The 17,030-nt window shown below is 55.6% G+C and overlaps 1 protein-coding gene across 1 annotated transcript in view; it reads left to right on the forward strand.

Moving 5' to 3' along the window:
* Nucleotides 1–2,716: 2,716 nt before the first annotated feature.
* Nucleotides 2,717–17,030, forward strand: part of COL2A1 (collagen type II alpha 1 chain) — a 30,522-nt gene continuing 16,208 nt past the window's right edge. Inside the window, exons 1-17 of the mRNA XM_070407796.1 lie at nt 2,717–2,801; nt 6,899–7,105; nt 8,516–8,532; nt 8,721–8,753; nt 8,858–8,890; nt 8,987–9,040; nt 9,176–9,277; nt 10,242–10,319; nt 10,950–10,994; nt 11,093–11,146; nt 11,560–11,613; nt 12,365–12,418; nt 12,782–12,835; nt 12,966–13,019; nt 13,318–13,362; nt 13,933–13,986; nt 16,897–16,941. Coding sequence (XP_070263897.1) covers nt 2,717–2,801; nt 6,899–7,105; nt 8,516–8,532; nt 8,721–8,753; nt 8,858–8,890; nt 8,987–9,040; nt 9,176–9,277; nt 10,242–10,319; nt 10,950–10,994; nt 11,093–11,146; nt 11,560–11,613; nt 12,365–12,418; nt 12,782–12,835; nt 12,966–13,019; nt 13,318–13,362; nt 13,933–13,986; nt 16,897–16,941 — 1,068 coding nt within the window. The remainder of the gene's footprint in view (nt 2,802–6,898; nt 7,106–8,515; nt 8,533–8,720; nt 8,754–8,857; nt 8,891–8,986; nt 9,041–9,175; nt 9,278–10,241; nt 10,320–10,949; nt 10,995–11,092; nt 11,147–11,559; nt 11,614–12,364; nt 12,419–12,781; nt 12,836–12,965; nt 13,020–13,317; nt 13,363–13,932; nt 13,987–16,896; nt 16,942–17,030) is intronic.

Genomic DNA, 17,030 nt, shown 5'->3' on the forward strand with positions numbered 1-17,030 from the left:
AATATTAATATTGGTGTTTGGTTGACTTTAGAACTTAACTAATTTCCATAGTTTATTTTGGCTTTGTCAACTTAAGTTTTATTTTGTTTTTGTCAATTCTCATCTCTGAGGAGAAAGCTTTCCCCCCACAGGGAGTGGAGAACTAAATTGGCTTTCACAGATGAACCATGGTTACTGGAAAAAATCCAGAGCTCTTATATGTCGATACAGTTCACTGGCAAAGATGAATCATCAGAGTCAGGGAGTGAAATCAAGAGCAACTTAGCAATAGAACTATGTCTCTCTTTGCTGCCCATTGAACTAGATCACTTTAAAATAGATTTCAACGTTTCCTATATCTTAGTGTTTTCACCAAAACCCTTATTTTTCCGTTGAATTCTTATGGCCACTTGTAGTTGAGGTCAAATGGACGAATGCCTAACTTTATAGCTGCTGGTATGTTGCTTGCATCATAAATCATAGGTTGCATTTAAATGCCTTAGTCCACGGGGGTTTCGCTGAATGTATCTGTGTGCCAGCATTGTGCTGGGCCCTGTGCTTGTCTTCAGGGAGCGTCCAGGCTCGTTGGTAAGATAGGACCAATGACTACAAGGGGGAACATGAGAACTACACACAAAGTATGCAGCTTCGAGTATAAGTGTGGACTCAGGGTATAAATGCCAGAGGGATGCAGAGAGACCCTGCATTCTAGACAGATCAGGGAAGGACCTCAGAGGGGTTTTCAGCTGGAGGGTCTTAATAAATGAGTGGGATTTGGTCATTCTACCTCCCCGGTGGAGAAGGGAGAAGACAGAACCCATGACCCCAAGGGGGGCACAGGACACTGTGGCCGTGAGATCAGCTTTCTCTTGGCAGTGGCTGGGGCTGGGGCTGGGGAGTGGCTCAGAGCTCAGTGCAAGGAGTTGAACAGGAAGATGGGGAAAGAGTCAAGGAAGGCCCATGGCCCAAGAGGAGACGCTGGGATCAGTGGTTCCAACCGTCATCTACCTCCATCCCGCCTGGACAGAGTGTGGCAGCATCTCCTTAAACAATGGAACTTCTTCCCCTTTCCAGCCAGCACACTTGCACACAAGTGAAGTTCTGCACACTTGGAATTCAGAAGTTTCAGATCATGGGGGTGGGGGTGGAGTGAGGGGCAGCCTGGAATCTCCTGTGGAAGCCTGCAGCCTGGGGGAGGGGGGTAGAAGCAGGGTCTGTCAACTTCCAGGAGGAAAGTGCTGCAGAAACCCTACTGCTGAAAAGGGGAGTTCTGGCTAAGTCAGGGCTCAATTCGGAGTTTCGTGCAAGTTTGTATTTGCCTGAAGTTCTTTGGGGGAACCTACAATCCTGGGGACAGAAAACTAGCTCCTTCAGAGGAAGAAGCCCGTTGGGGGCTTTTCCTCCCTCTTATCAAAGGAGGCAGCAGGAGCCGGGCGAGGAGCACAGCTGAGCCCTGGGGCTGAGGTGCCAGCGGCGCTCACCAGGGAAGGTGAGGTGAGGTGGGAAGCGGAGGGCCAGGGGGCCAACTAGGAAATTCTGGCATCTCCCTTGGCTCACGGACTCGGTCCAGCTGGAGAGGCCTCCTCGCTCCCTGGACGGGGCTGCAGAGTGACCAACTGTCTCTGGCTGGAGCTGCTCACCCAGGGCGGCAGCGCCCACTCCCCCCGGACTCCGGAGCCGGGCCAGGAAGAGCAGACACCACGTCTGAGCCCGGAACTAGACAGTCCCCCACCTCGGCAGCGTGCTCGGTTTAGTCTCGGCTTTCTCCGTCCTCTCTGGCTCCTCCATCCCCTTCCCAGGACCTGCCTCCGCCCTCCCCCACCTCACACAGGTCTCCCTCTGTGCTGCTACACACCGGCCCCTTTCCTGGCGGTCCTCCGGCCCACGTCTGCCCGGGCTCCCGAGGAGGCTCTTTCATCGCCTAGCTGGATGGGGGAGGGGCTGGGGGGCTGACTTCTGAACATCCAGGTGGGAGCCCGGGGCCAGGTACCCCGGAAAGGGGCCCCCAAACTTGACCCTGCTGGCCAGTCTCTACGATTTAGGGGTCCAGATACCTTCGTGGGCTCCCCTAGCGCCCTACCCCCCCTCGCCCCCGCAGTCCAAGGTCCCAACGCGGTGCCCCCTCTACCTCCCGCGCTGCTCCTTTCTACCACTTTTCCCTCCTCCTTCCCAAGTCTTTTCCAAAGTCCCAGTCTGGGGCTCGCGGCCTGGGCCTCTGCAAACACCCCCCGCCCCTCCAATCGGGCAGCACTCCGAGGGGAGGGGCCGGAGGCCCCCCTCCCCGACTGTGGTCGGAGGGGGCAGCGCCGCAGCCCCCGATGGGAGGGGAGAGGACAGGGGCTGACTCTGCGCCCCGCCCGATCAGGCCACTCGGCACACTGGAGTGGGGGGCAGGAAGCCGGGCGAGCTGAGAGGGGGGTCCGGGCCGGGCAGGTGCGGGCTCTGGCGGGGCCTGGGCGGGCTCCGGGGGCGGGGTCTCAGGTTACAGCCCCGCGGGGGGCCGGGGGCGGCCCGCGGTTTGGGCCAGTTCACCAGCCTCCAGTGGGGCCCGGCGCATATAACGGGCGCTGCGGCGAGGAGAAGACGCAGAGCGCCGCTGGGCTGCCGGGTCTCCTGCCTCCTCCTCCTGCTCCTCGGGCCTCCTGCATGAGGGCGCGGTGAGACCCGCACCTACGCCGTGCTCGTGCCGCCTCGCTGCGCTCCGCTCGGCCGGCCCGGCCAGGCCCCGCGGTGAGCCATGATCCGCCTCGGGGCTCCCCAGACGCTGGTGCTGCTAACGCTGCTCGTCGCCGCTGTCCTTCGGTGTCACGGCCAGGATGTCCGTAAGTCGCCCAAGTCCCTGCCCGCCGCCCTTCCGTGCTGCCCCTCCGCATCCTCCTAGACCTAGCCGGTCCCTGCTGCGCTGAAGCCCGCGGGTCCGGGTGGGAGCGGCTCCTGGGGTCACAGTGAGCCGAGACTCCGGCGCAGGGTGCTCTCAAAGCTCGCCGAGCGGAGGTCTGCAAGGCAGCGGCTCCTTCCCGAGTCCTCCAGGCGGGTTACGATCAGAGGCATGTGCAGGTCCCGACTCGGCCTCGGGATATTAAATAAGCAAAGTGTCGGGTTGGGGAGGTTTGCGCACAGACTTAAGCGCGCTCCTCTTCACCAGTGTTGATAATGAGGAGCACACGCACACATCTCGCCTCCTCGAAGCACTCAGAGTTCAGAAAAACAGGTCGTGGCCCATCGTTCTTAGAAGTAGGAGAGAAAGGACTGGCGAAGGAGCCAGCCAGCGCCAAGGGGTGGACCTTGCAGTCGTGGCCAGGGGTTGGTCGCTGGGGGGTTCAAAGAGGAGGTAGTGGGAGACAAAGGAGATGCTCTGAAACTGGTGGCTGAAATCCGAGGCCACAAAGAAAGGCTTCGAAGAGGCGCTGTGCGACCTCAGCGCCTCTCGCGGCTCCCTCCCCCTCCGCACTGGCCGGAGCAAGGTGCAGCCCTCTTTCGCATCTCGGCTTTCCCCCTGAAACTTCCCAGAAGAGAGGCCATCTGAAAGGTGATAACATTCCAATCAGACCGTGCTTTTCAAACGCCCCTGGAAATAGCGCCCCCTCTCCGCGGTCTTCCCCCCTAAACTCCCGAGGTACTACAATGAGTTACTTTTCTGTTTCTGAAACTCACCGAGCCAGGCTGCGTGTGCGTGTGTGTATGTGTGTGTGTGTGTGTGTGTGTGTGTGTACACACGGTTGGTCGATTGCTATAACTATTTCAACCCAATATAGTTAGAGATAGATGGCAGTTTTACAATCTGGTTCAAAGGCGGTTCGGCCCGCACCGTGCCATGGCCTCCTTCCGCAAAGTCCTTCAGTCTGGGATTATATTCAGGACAAACGAAGCCTGGAAAGTGTATTAGGTAGAGAGACTTTTTTTCCACGTGTTTGGGCACGTTTCCGATGGCTGGGATTCCAGCCCTGTCTTTGTATGTTACAGATTGTAAATCAATCGCAGGGCAACCTTTTTTTGGGGGGGGGGGGCGGTAAAGGGGGAGTCAAAGTCCCTCGAGGAGGCTGTGTGCTGTCTCGTCTCCCACCAGGCAGTCCCCAGAGATGGTTCTTTAAGGCTGCGGGCCTGGGAGGACTTTCCGCTCATTAGAGTGGCTGACCCAGGCGGGGGCAGGACTGGAGCCCGCTGCGCAGCCGCAGGAAGCCTGGGGCAGGAGGTCCTGGCCAGGTGTTGTGTGGTGCGCTAATAGGCTGGCGGTGCGCTCTGGGGCACCTGTTGGAATACGGTGTCTATATGGTGTCATGTAAATGTAGGACTGATTATACTTTGTCCTAAATTTACATGAACACACCCACAAAGCTGTTTTCTTGATTGACCTCTGCTATAGTGCACAAAGGAATTAGTTAGGTGACTGTAAAATAATTCCCAGATTCTCCACCTGGTATTGGAGGCGCTCACTTAAGTGGCAGAGCTCTCTCACCGCCGCCGCTTCCTCGAGAGGGAGTGAATTCCACAGTTTCTTGGGCCCAGCTCTTCCAGTCGCCGCTTCTCCCCCCGCAGGGAGAGTGCATCCTAGTGGCTGATTTTGCGCCCGGGAGTATCCCAGCTCCATACCCCCATCCCCTATGGTCGGCGGACCTAACTATTTGACGTGGGGAAAGGCGCAGTTCGGCGTGGACGTCAGGAATGTCAGAAACCTGGAGCTCGGGCACGCTCCTCCTTCCCATCTTTCCAAGAGTTTGAGAAACTTATTGGCGGTGGCGTCTTTGACCCACATCTGCATTTCACAGCCCTCGCCTCCGAAAGTGCTCCTCGGCGAGGGGGAGAGACCTCAATCCTCCTTTGTGAGGCTTGTTTGCGTTGGGAGATTGGCAGCGATGGCTTCCAGATGGGGCTGAAATGCTGCCCGTATTTATTTAAACTGGTTCCTTGCGGAGACCTGTGAATCGGGCTCTGTGTGCGCTCGAGAAAAGCCCCATTCATGCGAGGCGAGGTCCGGTGGGTTCCCTCGGATTTCCCCGACACCCTCTCCCACAATGCCCCCCTGTGCCCGCCCGCCGCCACCTCCCGGACTCCAGCCCTGCGCAATTCGGCGGCGGAGCGAAGCCGTTCCCCGAAAGAGGTAACTTTTTAATTGGCCTGCTACAAAGAATCACTTATGCGGCGCTGCGGTAATGAGCGGAACCCGATCGGGCGCGCCGGGATGCTATCGGCAGCCGTTTGGAACTGCAATTATGGTGGTGCTGGGCTCCTCCGTCCACACCTAGGGGATCTGGTTACGGTGCTGGCTCCTTTCTGGGGCAGTCATTTAATCCCACTTTTCACCCGCCCAGTGTCTGTGGGCGAGCCGTGTCCAGAGCCGCCTCCACAAAGAGTCACCCAGCGGCTCTCACACCCAGCGCGGCCGGGCCCCGCCCCTGCGCCCGCGCATCCCGGCAGCCTTCCCAAGCGAAATCCGATCCGCATTGGGGGTGCACCTCCCTCTGCCAGCCTTTCCCCCTCTTTCTATCCTGGGCCTTCTTAGGTGAGAGTGGGCTCTTCCTTAGTCCGGACCAGAGGCCATTAACCTCTCCTTCTTCCCCGTCCCCGCCGCGGGCTTTCGACAGTGCCAGCGGTTTTAGGGGTGGGTGTGTCTCAGCGGCTTCTGTATATCCCCTGCCCCCGCCCCCACTCCTGATTGTCTTGCCTAAAGGCGGAGAGGATTTCTTCTAGTGGAAAAGAAAAAAAAAAAAGAGAGGTTTATCTTTAGATTTTCAGAGTCTGCTTAAAGAGCAGGGGGCAGGCCCGGTTCGGTCTCCGCCCACCTGGTTTGTGGCTCTTTCCTATTATTCATCCCCTGCAGCTGCCATTGCTTTGGGGATTTTGATGAGAAAAACAGCGCTGGGCGCTCCCTAGCGCGTGGTTCGGGCTCTTCAGCCCCTGGCGCTCTCTGAGCGCTCTTGTCAGCACAGGTTTCATTTGCAGGGTGGATGCCAGATGGCAGGACGCTGTGGAAGGGACTAGTCCCTCCCATTCCTGGTCTGCATTCTTAGCCCAGGCCAGGCCCTCACCGGTTAATCTTAGCCCAGGCCCAGCATTCAAAGCCCCCTGCCCTGCACATTGGGGTGTTGCCTACGGATGGAGGCAGGGCCTCTCCACAGAGGGCTACAGAGGAGGTCAGCCCTGGGAGCCCTTTGGCCCTGCCTGCCTCCCACGACATTTTATTAGCCGGCTTGGATCCAAGTGTATTGCTTGAATGGGCCTATCCTCCCCCAATTGGCCCTAATCCTAATATAGTTTAAAGAATGGGACACGATCCTAATCCTAATAGCTCCTTCTTTCAGCTGCCCCGCCCCATTTCCACAGTGGGAACCTGGCTGTTTATAGATTCTAATTTTTGTGGGTAGAATTTTCTACATGTCTCCTGACTATTAGCTCTCTGTGATATTTAGCAAATCCCGACATTCCGAGGGGAAGGCAGAAAAAGAAGGCCTCTGTTCCGTGCTGGGTGGAGGGTGTCTCCCTTTCCCCCTCTCATCTACCTGTACAGTCTTTGAGTTCCCATTCGGAGTCTCATCTCGTCCTGCTCCCACTCTAATTTGCCACTGCCCCGCCCCCCCCCCCCCCCCCATCAGGTCTCATGCTAGAGGCAGGAAGAGAAGATAGTCCTGCACAGTCAGTACACTATTGCCACTCCCGCTTTCATTGCTGGCTCCGGATTTTCACTGGTGGATAGACTGCATAGTGCAAGGCACGCAATAAATACTTGTTGAATACATGGAAGAATGAATGATGCCTTAGAAAAAACAGTTTTCAAGTTCATTATGTTTGGGTGGCCCGAGGCCACATGCTTCAGCATTTGAATGATGTCAAGTTGACTGCAACCTCTTTCTCTTTTTCTCTTCTGACTCCCACCCCCTCCTTCCCTTCGCTCTTTGCTTCTCCTGCTCCACCCTTGGTGCAGAGAAGGCTGGCAGCTGTGTGCAGGATGGGCAGAGGTATAATGATAAGGATGTGTGGAAGCCCGAGCCCTGCCGGATCTGTGTCTGTGACACTGGGACCGTCCTCTGCGACGACATAATCTGTGAAGACATGAAAGACTGCCTCAGCCCCGAGACCCCCTTCGGAGAGTGCTGCCCCATCTGCTCAACTGACCTCGCCACTGCCAGTGGTCGTAATTTATTTATTTCCCGTTCCACATAAATAAATTACTTGCAGGTGCAGCAACTGCCTGCCCATGGATGCTGGTGATCCATGGGGCCCCAGCGGCTGAGGCTGAAAGGAAAGGCCACTTCTCACTTGCAGGTTGAAACTCGAGTGAGCCTCCAGCATTAGAGGGTCCTTCCTTACCTCCTGAATATATGCTTCCCAGACACGTGGAAGGACAGGTGTGATTCCACAAAGTGCCTCTGGAATGTCCCTGCACGTTATTAGAGCCACAGTGGAGCTCGAACAGCCCATCTGGCCAAGCCCCAGATGAATTCCTCCTTCTCCGTAGGAGGCCTCTAAAGAGAGGGTCTTCAGTGAGGAGAAGCCTCTGCTGGCCGCGGGAGACAGAGGGCAGCCTCCGTCTTTGAGGTGGGAACACGGATGGCAGATTCCTTTTGTTTCTGCCTCTTGGAGTGGACTGCCAGTTCAGAAGCACATTAGCAAGAGAAGGAGCAGCTGGGCTCTGGGAGTCCGAGTGGTGAGGGTGGAGACGGGGCTGGGGCTGCGTCCTGTGCCTGCACTCTGGTGGGCAGTTGACTCCCAGCTGGAATCAGTGCTGGCGGATGATGTGTGTGCAGGTGACCTCCCCAGCACTCAATTACCTGCCCTGTCTCCCTGCAGAGGGACGGGGACCCATGCCTAGGCCTCGTGGGTGGCCTCACTGGTCCCCTTCTGTTCAGGTGGAGGAGAAGTTGAAAGGAAGTGAGAGGTGGCCTTTCCTTAACACTGCACCAGCCCTGGGGAGCTGCTTGGGGAAGCTGCTTGTAGGGTCCGGATTCCCAGGTCGTTTCTGAGGGGGCCTCTGAGTACAGTGTTGGTTGCCTTTATTGTTGCTGTTACAAAGGGCAAGAGGTCACTGGTTTGGGGTGGCACTGGCTGCAAGGTCCTTTATAACGCCTATGCCCTGCTGTTTTTGTCTTCTGTGCTTGCTTCAAGGAGACCCAGCCTGAATGTAAGACCTTTTTAACTACCTAACTTCCTCTGGGGGGGCTTGTGCGGGAAGAGCTTCTGACTTGGTGGGGGAAAGAAGAGACTGAACCTGCTGCTTTCGGGGCTTTCTGGGTGGCGGCTTAGATCTTGAGCTCTTTGTTTTCTCTTTCCACTGGCCCCGCTCCATCCCCTTGCATGCTGGCTGCTTTTGGAATAACAAAGTCTGGGTCATCTCTGTTCCTCATGGGACCTCAGCAACCCCAGGACCTCAGTAACTCTAACACCCATCAAAGGGTTCAGTGGAGGAACAGGAAGCTGCCTCCTTCCTTGGTTGTGTCCCTCTTTGGGTTTGATTCCTTAAAGAGTGTTTGAGTGACAAGAGCTCGTACTTCTCTCTCTCACAAGTCTTACATTCTCCTTCTCTATTTTTTCCCACTTGCAGGGCAACCAGGACCAAAGGTGAGGCTTTCTTCTTTTTTACATTGGCCTTGCTAGTTCCTTCTTCAGAAGCAATGCTATTGCTCATGCAGCCTGTCACTTCTTAGATGTCTGCAGAGGTCTGTTTCAGAGGGCACGTTGGGCAGGATGTTGTGTTTGGGGCTTGGTGGGCTTGCTCGGCTCTAACCTGAGACTGTGTCATGTTTTAGGGACAGAAAGGAGAACCTGGAGACATCAAGGATGTAAGTAGAGATTATTCTCACACCACGTGGCTTCTGTTGCTCTCACTGGGTCATTTTCTTGTGGTCCCCTCTAACTTGCCGTTCTGTGGGTCTCTCTCTCACAGATTGTAGGACCCAAAGGACCCCCTGGGCCTCAGGTAAGACAGGGAGAAAGCCATTCCTCTGCCCATTCCTCGAGTTACTGATCTGCAGGCGCTGGTCTTGCTGTGATCTCAACATTTCTTCACCTTCAGGGACCTGCCGGTGAACAAGGACCCAGAGGTGATCGTGGCGACAAAGGTGAAAAAGTGAGTAGAGAAACAATGCTGCCCGCCCTCTAAGGCCCCCTACGTGCCTGACCACCACCTCAAGGGCAGCCAGTGGACAGATGGCTCTTGCACTAACACTGCTTCACATGGGTGCCTTTTTTTCTTTCTGCCAAGGGTGCCCCTGGACCTCGTGGCAGAGATGGAGAGCCTGGGACCCCTGGAAATCCTGGCCCCCCTGGCCCTCCTGGCCCCCCTGGTCCCCCTGGCCTTGGTGGAGTAAGTATCCTTATGTCCCCTTTCTTTAGGATGTCCCTCCAGAAATGTGGCTTCTAAATTGCTACTCACACCTACCTGGCTGGCTCCCAGGGATGCCAACAGTGTGTACACAGCCTGCCCATGGGCCTCGCCCCCAGGCCTGTAATTTAGTGGAATCACATATTAGGCATGAGACTGTGGCACTAAGGGTTGACTTTTTTCACTCACTGGGTTTCTGCAAAGAAAGTCTCCAGTTACCTGGCTCCCTGGCGTCTGTACTGTGTGGTCAATTCTTGGGAGTGGGTGTGGGGGTGGGGGGAGAGGATGACTGGGCGCTTGTACTTCCCTGGAAGAAGAGTGACCACTGTCCTTGGAAGACATTTATTCTCGGTCCCTGCCAAGTACATTCCAAGCAACTATTCATTCTCATGAAAGAGCCCCACTGAGGGAAGGTGTGTGGCTAAAGTCGTTTTGGAATCAAACCAATCAACAAATTATATTATTGCCCAGTTTTTTCAGGTTTGCCATTTTGATGTTTGCTATGTTTTAAATGTTTAAACTTTAAACTCACCGACGCCTACTACATCCCTTCCTAAAATATTTCAAGACCTTGATTTTAGTCTTTTGCTGGGCATTAAAGTCTGGGGGGGGGGGGGGACTTTTAAAAGTGAAGTTGTAGTCATATTTTTCAATATATGTTAACATATTTAATGTTTTAGAATTAAAAATAATAATTTTATCAAATGAAATGCAAATAACTAATACTCTTCCAAATAACACTTAATCTTCCAGGAAAATTATTATGCCACTGTCATCTACAATCACATTTCCAAAATGTTTTTCAGGAACCTGATCAATGCTAGGTTAATCTCCAACAATTAAGAGTTTATCTAAATAGGTTTTTCTACCCAGAGATAGTTTACTTAGCCGAGTAGGAAAAACCTAGGGCCACTCAAGCTCCTAATGTTGTTGGGTTTATTTGCAGAACTTTGCTGCCCAGATGGCTGGAGGATTTGATGAGAAGGCTGGTGGCGCCCAGATGGGAGTAATGCAAGGACCAATGGTAAGAGAAGACACCAGTTCTTTGCAGCCAAAATGGCAGGGGGCAGCCATTAGCAGAGCCAGAGGCTCTGTCAACCTCACTTTTCAGATAATTGCTTAGAGCTGCTCTTCTCCATCCGTTATGTAACCTCCCATTTAGTTAGCCCAAAGCATTTGGTGTTTAATGGCCATGGATGCCAGTTTTAATGATGTGCGGGGGCAGCTCAGCAGAATGGGGATGGAGAGATGCATATAGGCCGATCTGTTAGAAGGCCAGTTGCTATTGCTTTTGGAATGAGAACTGAAGAATGCAGACAGCAGCCACTGTTCTCCGCATCCACAAGACTTCCAGCAGGAAATCTCAGCCCTGCAGCTCCGACTTGGCACAGGCTAAATGAAACTCAGACTTTAGTAAACATGGCTGCTGTCCAGGAGAAAGCGAGGCCAGCTTTTCTGTCCAAATGGTGCCTATAAATAAAAATGGATCGTTGCGTGGGGAGTGGGAAATGAGAGGGAGCAGCCACTGGAGGCCCCCTGCCCACAGAGTAGCTCCTTGTCCTTTGTCTGGGCTGCTGGCCGGAAGGAGGTGGCACCCTGGAGGCCTCTGGGGAAGCAATTCCAGTGAACCTCCTCGTTTTCTGTCCCAATGCAGGGCCCCATGGGACCGCGAGGACCTCCAGGCCCTGCTGGTGCTCCCGTAAGTCTGGGTCTTTTCTTCTCGGGGACAGCGCAGCTGCTTTCAAGCCCTCTGTCCATGTGTGGGGGTCAACCTTGGGTTCTCATGTTACTTTTTAGGGACCTCAAGGATTTCAAGGCAACCCTGGTGAACCCGGGGAACCCGGCGTCTCTGTGAGTACCAACGTGGGCCCTCCTCCTGGGGAGTTTCCAAGATGTACCCCTCAGACCCCAGTCCTGTCAGCGCCCCTTCCCACACTCTGCCCTGGGCTTTCCCACAGTGTAGGGCGCAGAGGAGATCCAGATGTCACTTCTTAGCTATGAGGGACTCTGACAGAGAACCAATATGCCAGGGACCACCAGGGACCCTCTCCTAGCTGCCCACTTTGGCCCATCGCTGGCCTAGCTGTCTGCTGCCTCCCACTGGGATCTGCCCTGCACCTTTGCTCTCTCTTAGCACAAAGCAAGGTTTTCCTATCTCCCTTCCTTAGAGGGGAACTAGCTTCCAAAACTACAGTCTCAAAGCTTTGTCCACTGATTCGGTGTCTTCCCCCTTCAACTACCTTTTAAACGCTCTTCCTTTGCAGGGTCCCATGGGTCCCCGTGGTCCTCCGGGCCCCCCTGGAAAGCCTGGTGACGATGTGAGTATTCCTGAGTGGCTGGCTGCCTCTGTGAAAGGCCTGGAGGGTGTGTGCTGGGCAGTAATGGGCTTGGCCCCGGGTGGGGGCATCTGAAAGGGTGAGACTGGTCAGTCAGAGTCTGGGACCCTGTCTGCTGTCTACACTCCTGCTTGCAACTTAGCTTTCAAGTGCTCCAGGGACTGCTGTGGACTCACTGGGAAGGGAAATAATTAAAACATCATTAGCTCCAGGAAGGGAAATGGAGAAACAAGAGAAGGGAGAGGGAGAATACCAGGGGAAAAGATACAGAGAAGAAAAAACAAAGAAAGAAACGTTCAGCAACCCAGCATTATCTTAATTGTAAATGAGTTCGGACTAGTCAGCCCGAGTCAGGATGTCTACAAAGGATGCAAAAGAAGTAAAGAGACAGAGGTGGCACTCGAGCAATGCTTACGATTGGCATTAGAGAGCCAAGTCTCCCCAGGTTAGGGAGCGAGCCCTGCCAGCAGAGCTCCGAAGAGCAGAGAGAGAGCCCCCAGGGGAAGTGGAGACTGGTAGGGATGGAGGAGCTTGCCCACCCAACACGTAGCTGTCCCCAAGAATCCTGTGACCTGGGAAAGGCCTTTAGGAAAGTCTGGAAAGTGAAGGAGGTGAGGGAGATGGGCCAGCAGGCGGGTGAAGGCATGGAGGGCTGAGAGGAGAGACGCTGTCTGGACTGTGCCCGTCATGCCACCGTGTCTCGGAAGCAGCTGAGGTGCATCTCTTCCTGCAGGGCGAAGCTGGAAAGCCTGGAAAATCTGGTGAAAGAGGCCCTCCCGGCCCTCAGGTAAAGCCCCACCTCTCCCAGCCTCAAACCTCCCTTTTTGCTCATCCAGCTCAGTTAGCTCACTTCCAAAATGAAATTCCAACCATCCCACATGTATCACACCTTCATGCTGATGATCATGCCTATGATCCTAACATGGGTCCTCAGGGGAGGCCGGGCAGCTGTTGTTTCTACCTACTTTGCATGAGACAGGGTGAGGCAGGTGAGGGGGTTCTGGGATTTTCTGAAAGAATGTCTAAGTGCTGGGCTTCTCCCCTGCTCCCTGGCAGTTGAGGCAGTGGCTCTAAACGCTGTCTAGCAGCTCGGGCAGCCTTCACCGGGCCCTTCTGCTCTGTGCCCTGACATCTCCTCTTTGGGTTTCAGGGTGCTCGCGGCTTCCCAGGAACCCCAGGACTTCCTGGTGTCAAAGGTCACAGAGTAAGTATCATGGGTGAGGGGGTTGGAAGGAAGGGGTTGCCCTGGGGGAGAGAAGAGCATGTGGGGGCCTGTGTATTTCTTCCTATCCGGGCTCCCCAGCAGCGTGACCGACGTTTTCTCTTGTCCCCAGGGTTACCCAGGCCTGGATGGTGCTAAGGGCGAAGCTGGTGCCCCGGGTGTGAAGGTGAGGACCAGGAAGCGCCTGGGACAGGGCACGCAGGGAGGTGAAGGGAGTCTTGCTTCCCAGTCAAGGAGACGCTGTTGAGCTGGTGGAGTCAGGACGTCAGGACAGCTTTGGGTGGGGGCACCCAGTCCTGTTCCTGATGGACAAAGAGTGCTCGGGGGTTGTCCCTCACAGAGCTGAGGCTGGGGGGTATCAGTGCGAGGCGAGGACCAGAGCTTTCCGCCTCTTCCTTGGGAGTTTTCTGGGGGCGAGGGGGCAGTGGGGTCCCAGTCACTGACTGTGTTCATCTTTTTTCCAGGGCGAGAGTGGCTCCCCTGGTGAGAATGGTTCTCCAGGCCCCATGGTGAGTATGAGCATCCCCCGTGCAGGGCCCCAGACACTCAGACACCCCCTCCAGCCCAGCAGAGGCCCCTCCATACACAACAGTGTTTCCTTTGTGCAAAGTAGACATTCAACTTTGTAGACTGATCTACATTCTGAGCAAAAAGCAAAATGCATTCAATAGACGATTTGGTCAAGGCTCCACTAACTTTTCCTTGAAATAGCCTAACACACTTTGTGTGCTTGCAGTTCTAAGCATTCTGTTTAGGAGGCCAGTTGTGCCTGTAACCAGGATCCTGGTCAGTAACAGGAGCGCCTGCATGTTCCTCCGGCAGACAGACCTTTGGTGTGCTAGACTCCTGGTGGAGGCGGGGAGGTGGGGAGGCTGCTAGACTCCTGGTGGAGGCGGGGAGGCGGGGAGGCGGGGAGGCGGGGAGGCGGGGAGGCGGGGAGGCGGAGGCGTGTGCACCTTTGCCTGCCGGGCGCCTGCGTGCTTCCTCCCCGTGGTGGCTGGGAAGGGCCTGCAGGAGAAGTGATGGCCCATAGTGTTGTTGAGTCAACTCATGCTGTGCTGTCCTGGTGTGTGTTCCAGGGTCCCCGTGGTCTGCCTGGTGAGAGAGGACGGACTGGCCCTGCAGGCGCCGTGGTAAGTGATTGACAAGGCCCAAAGCCACCATTTGCTCCGCACTTTAGAGTTGACGAGGCACTTTCACATAGAGTTACTCACTTGACTCTCAGAACGACCCTGTGAGGTGTAGAGTACCATCATCCCTCGGGGGTCACTCCGATCTGCCATCGCAAATTCCCAGGCTGGGTCTGCTCCCTTGGAGCAGGGGGTGGGCTCTGGGAAGGTGGTGGCGAGGACAGGACTCTCTCTTAACCAGTCTGGATTATTCGGGCGATCCCCTCAACAGCACATACCCACTCCCCGGCCAATCCAGTTTGAATTTACGGACAGAATTAAACTGGCTACAGTGCCGTGCGACTTTTTGTTCTCTGGGTTAACTCAGATGATGCCCTAGAAAGCATAGCCGTCTAGTATCACCTGACAGAGCCTTTACCCAGGACTCTGCTGCTGCTGTTACTGTGACATAACACCAGCGGCCGGGCCACCGTTTCCCGGGCACCTCCTCTGTGCAATGCCTCACATGCGTGCCTCATTAATCCTCCCCCAGATCCTGTGAGTGGATTCTATTCTTCTCCCCATTTTAGAGAAGAAGAAACCGAGGCACAGAAAGGTTACATAGCTTAAGACGATGCGTGGCAGCCTCAGACTTTGGTGGCCTCTTGTAAACGGGGGCGAGGAGAAGCGAGGGGATTTGCAGCCGGAGGGTGCAGGTGCTTAGCGCTGATCCCGTGGCAGTAGAGAGCCCTTGTAGGCGCTCAGTCAGGCGAGTGGTGCGATGAAAGCCGTGTTTAAGAAAGATTATGCTTTCTGTTGACTTCATGCCCCGGCCACCCACGCACTGTGGCCCCTCCTCACCGGTCTGCGCAGGGCTGGCCAAAGTAAACCAGCTTCACCCAGTTGTGCTGCTTTCCAGATAATATATCAGTTTGGCAGAAATTGCTCTCAAAAGCAGATCAGTGGAGTAACCGGCAGCCACGACCCCCATTTGTCACCCAGAGCTGCTGAAGTGCCTTGTCCAGGGTCGCTTTGTGTGAGGGGATTAGAGAGCGCTGAGCCTGCCAAGAAACACCGCTGTTCCTTCAGATTAGCAGGGCCTGGCTTGTGGCTTCCTGGCCAGGCCCAGAGCCACGGTGGCTGCCCCTGTGTGGGGCAAAGACAAGCTGCATTCCCTGCCCTGTTTTCCCTCCTTCCTGGGCACAGTGGGCCCTGCTCCTTGGTCCACCTTTCTGGTTCTGGCCCCCACGGAAGTCAAGCCGGCAGGGTGTGCATAGGATTTGGCGTGGAAGGTTAACAACGTCACATAGCTCCACGTGCAGGCCTGGCGGCAAGGCTGGGCCAGGGACTGGGCTGGGTTGGCCTCTGCCTGCTGTAGTCACATGCCCCCCCCTTTGGGCCAGACTGTGTCTTCCCCCCCGGGCTTGCTGCAGGGAGAACTTCGGAGGCCACCCCAGCTCTGGCCTCTTGGAGCCTCACCACAGCTCCCCTCTGCTCATGCCCAGCCCGGGCCTCTCCTTTGGCCGAGCCCTGGCAGGAGGGTGCCCCAGAGCTTCCAGAAGCAGCCAGGGCAGCCCAGAAGGCACTCTGGCCAATGCTGAGGCTTTATGTTCCCTCTGACATTTTTGTAAGTCTTCCCTTGCTTTCCTGCTTAATGCCAGTCGGGAGAAATGGAGCACAGCCAGGAAGAAGAGTTGAGTCTTATTTAAAACATGAGCTCCCCCTAAAGCATCCTGCTTCTGCAGCTTCCGCAGAGAGGCAGAGGCCGGTGGGCGGGGAAAGGTTGCCTTCAGCCCCCCTAGTCTCCTGCCAAGGACCAGGTGCTGGGCCCAGCCCAGCCTAGCCTAACGGGGCCTGGAGTTTGGGTGAAAGTTCCCTGGGCCCTGCAGGTCCTTGAAAGATAAACCGAGGGGTGCTCACCACCAACCCGGGGAAAAACCCTCAAAGTGCAGGTCCTAGAGAGAGAGGGAGCCACAGCCTTGCCTGTCTGTGTAAAGGAGCCTCGGGGGCGCGAGCTCGGATGTGGTCCTTGGGCTGTGCTGGTACCTTGTCCCCATCATGGAGCTTCTTCCTGGGCAGACACCCTGTGAGCATCTTAGTGTCCTTAGGAGCAGGTAGGGAGGGGCCAGAGAACAGAGGCAGTTGGAGTCAACCCCGGGGAGGCCTTGACCAAGGCTTCAAGGGAGGCTCACCAAGCCGGGAAGCCTGCCTGCTATGAGCAGGTGGGTGGGAGGATCCCAGTCAAGGTTGCTCCTCGGTTGTTTTATTTTCCTTTGGCTCGGTTCTCTGAATCTTTAAATGGTAACTTGGCCTTGAAAGTGGGGATATTTGAGATCGACACTGAAGTTTAAGAAATGATGGGGCCCTGGCTGGCATGGCTCCTTGCTAGAGCCTCAGCCTGCGCATTGAAGGGCCAAGGGTTCAATTCCTGGTCAAGGCCACTTACCTGGTTCATTCCCTCCTCCTTCCCCTCTGAGTTGGGGCCCATTCAGGAGGCAAGTAATCACCAATCAATGTGTCTCTCTCACATGGATGTTTCTCTCTCCCCCTCCCTCCCTTCCACTTTCTCTAAAAAATCAATGGAAAAGAAACAATGGAACAGCTAGCCAATCACCCAAGTTTTATTGAAGCTGAGAATGAGCTCTCTGAAGCAGTCCCCCCCTCCCCCCCCCAAGTACTCATTCACACAGCCACCATGGAGGGGTGCCAGGGCTGCTCCCTCCCATGGGGCTTTCCCACAGTTCCCCTTTGCTCATGCCCAGCCCAGGCCTCTCCTCTGTCCGAGGCTCCCACCTCGTCACTCGCCAGCCTCATGCTCAGCCCTGGGACACCCAGGCACAGCGATGCCCCCAGTGTCCGTGTGGGTGGGCTGTGGGCAGGGAGGGACCGAGGTGGCACTTCTCACAATGTCTGCTTCCTTCTCCTTGCTCACAGGGTGCCCGGGGCAATGATGGTCAACCAGGCCCTGCAGGGCCTCCGGTAAGTTCATTTCCTCCTGTAAGTTCATTTCCTGAGGCCCCTTCAGCAGCCCGGTGAGGCTCAGTGCTGTTTGGTGTAAGCATAGCCTT

Source organism: Myotis yumanensis, unplaced genomic scaffold, assembly GCF_028538775.1.
Source record: "Myotis yumanensis isolate MYYU_CA2020_CCGP unplaced genomic scaffold, mMyoYum1.0.hap1 SCAF_3, whole genome shotgun sequence".
Classification (NCBI taxonomy): Eukaryota; Metazoa; Chordata; class Mammalia; order Chiroptera; family Vespertilionidae; genus Myotis; species Myotis yumanensis.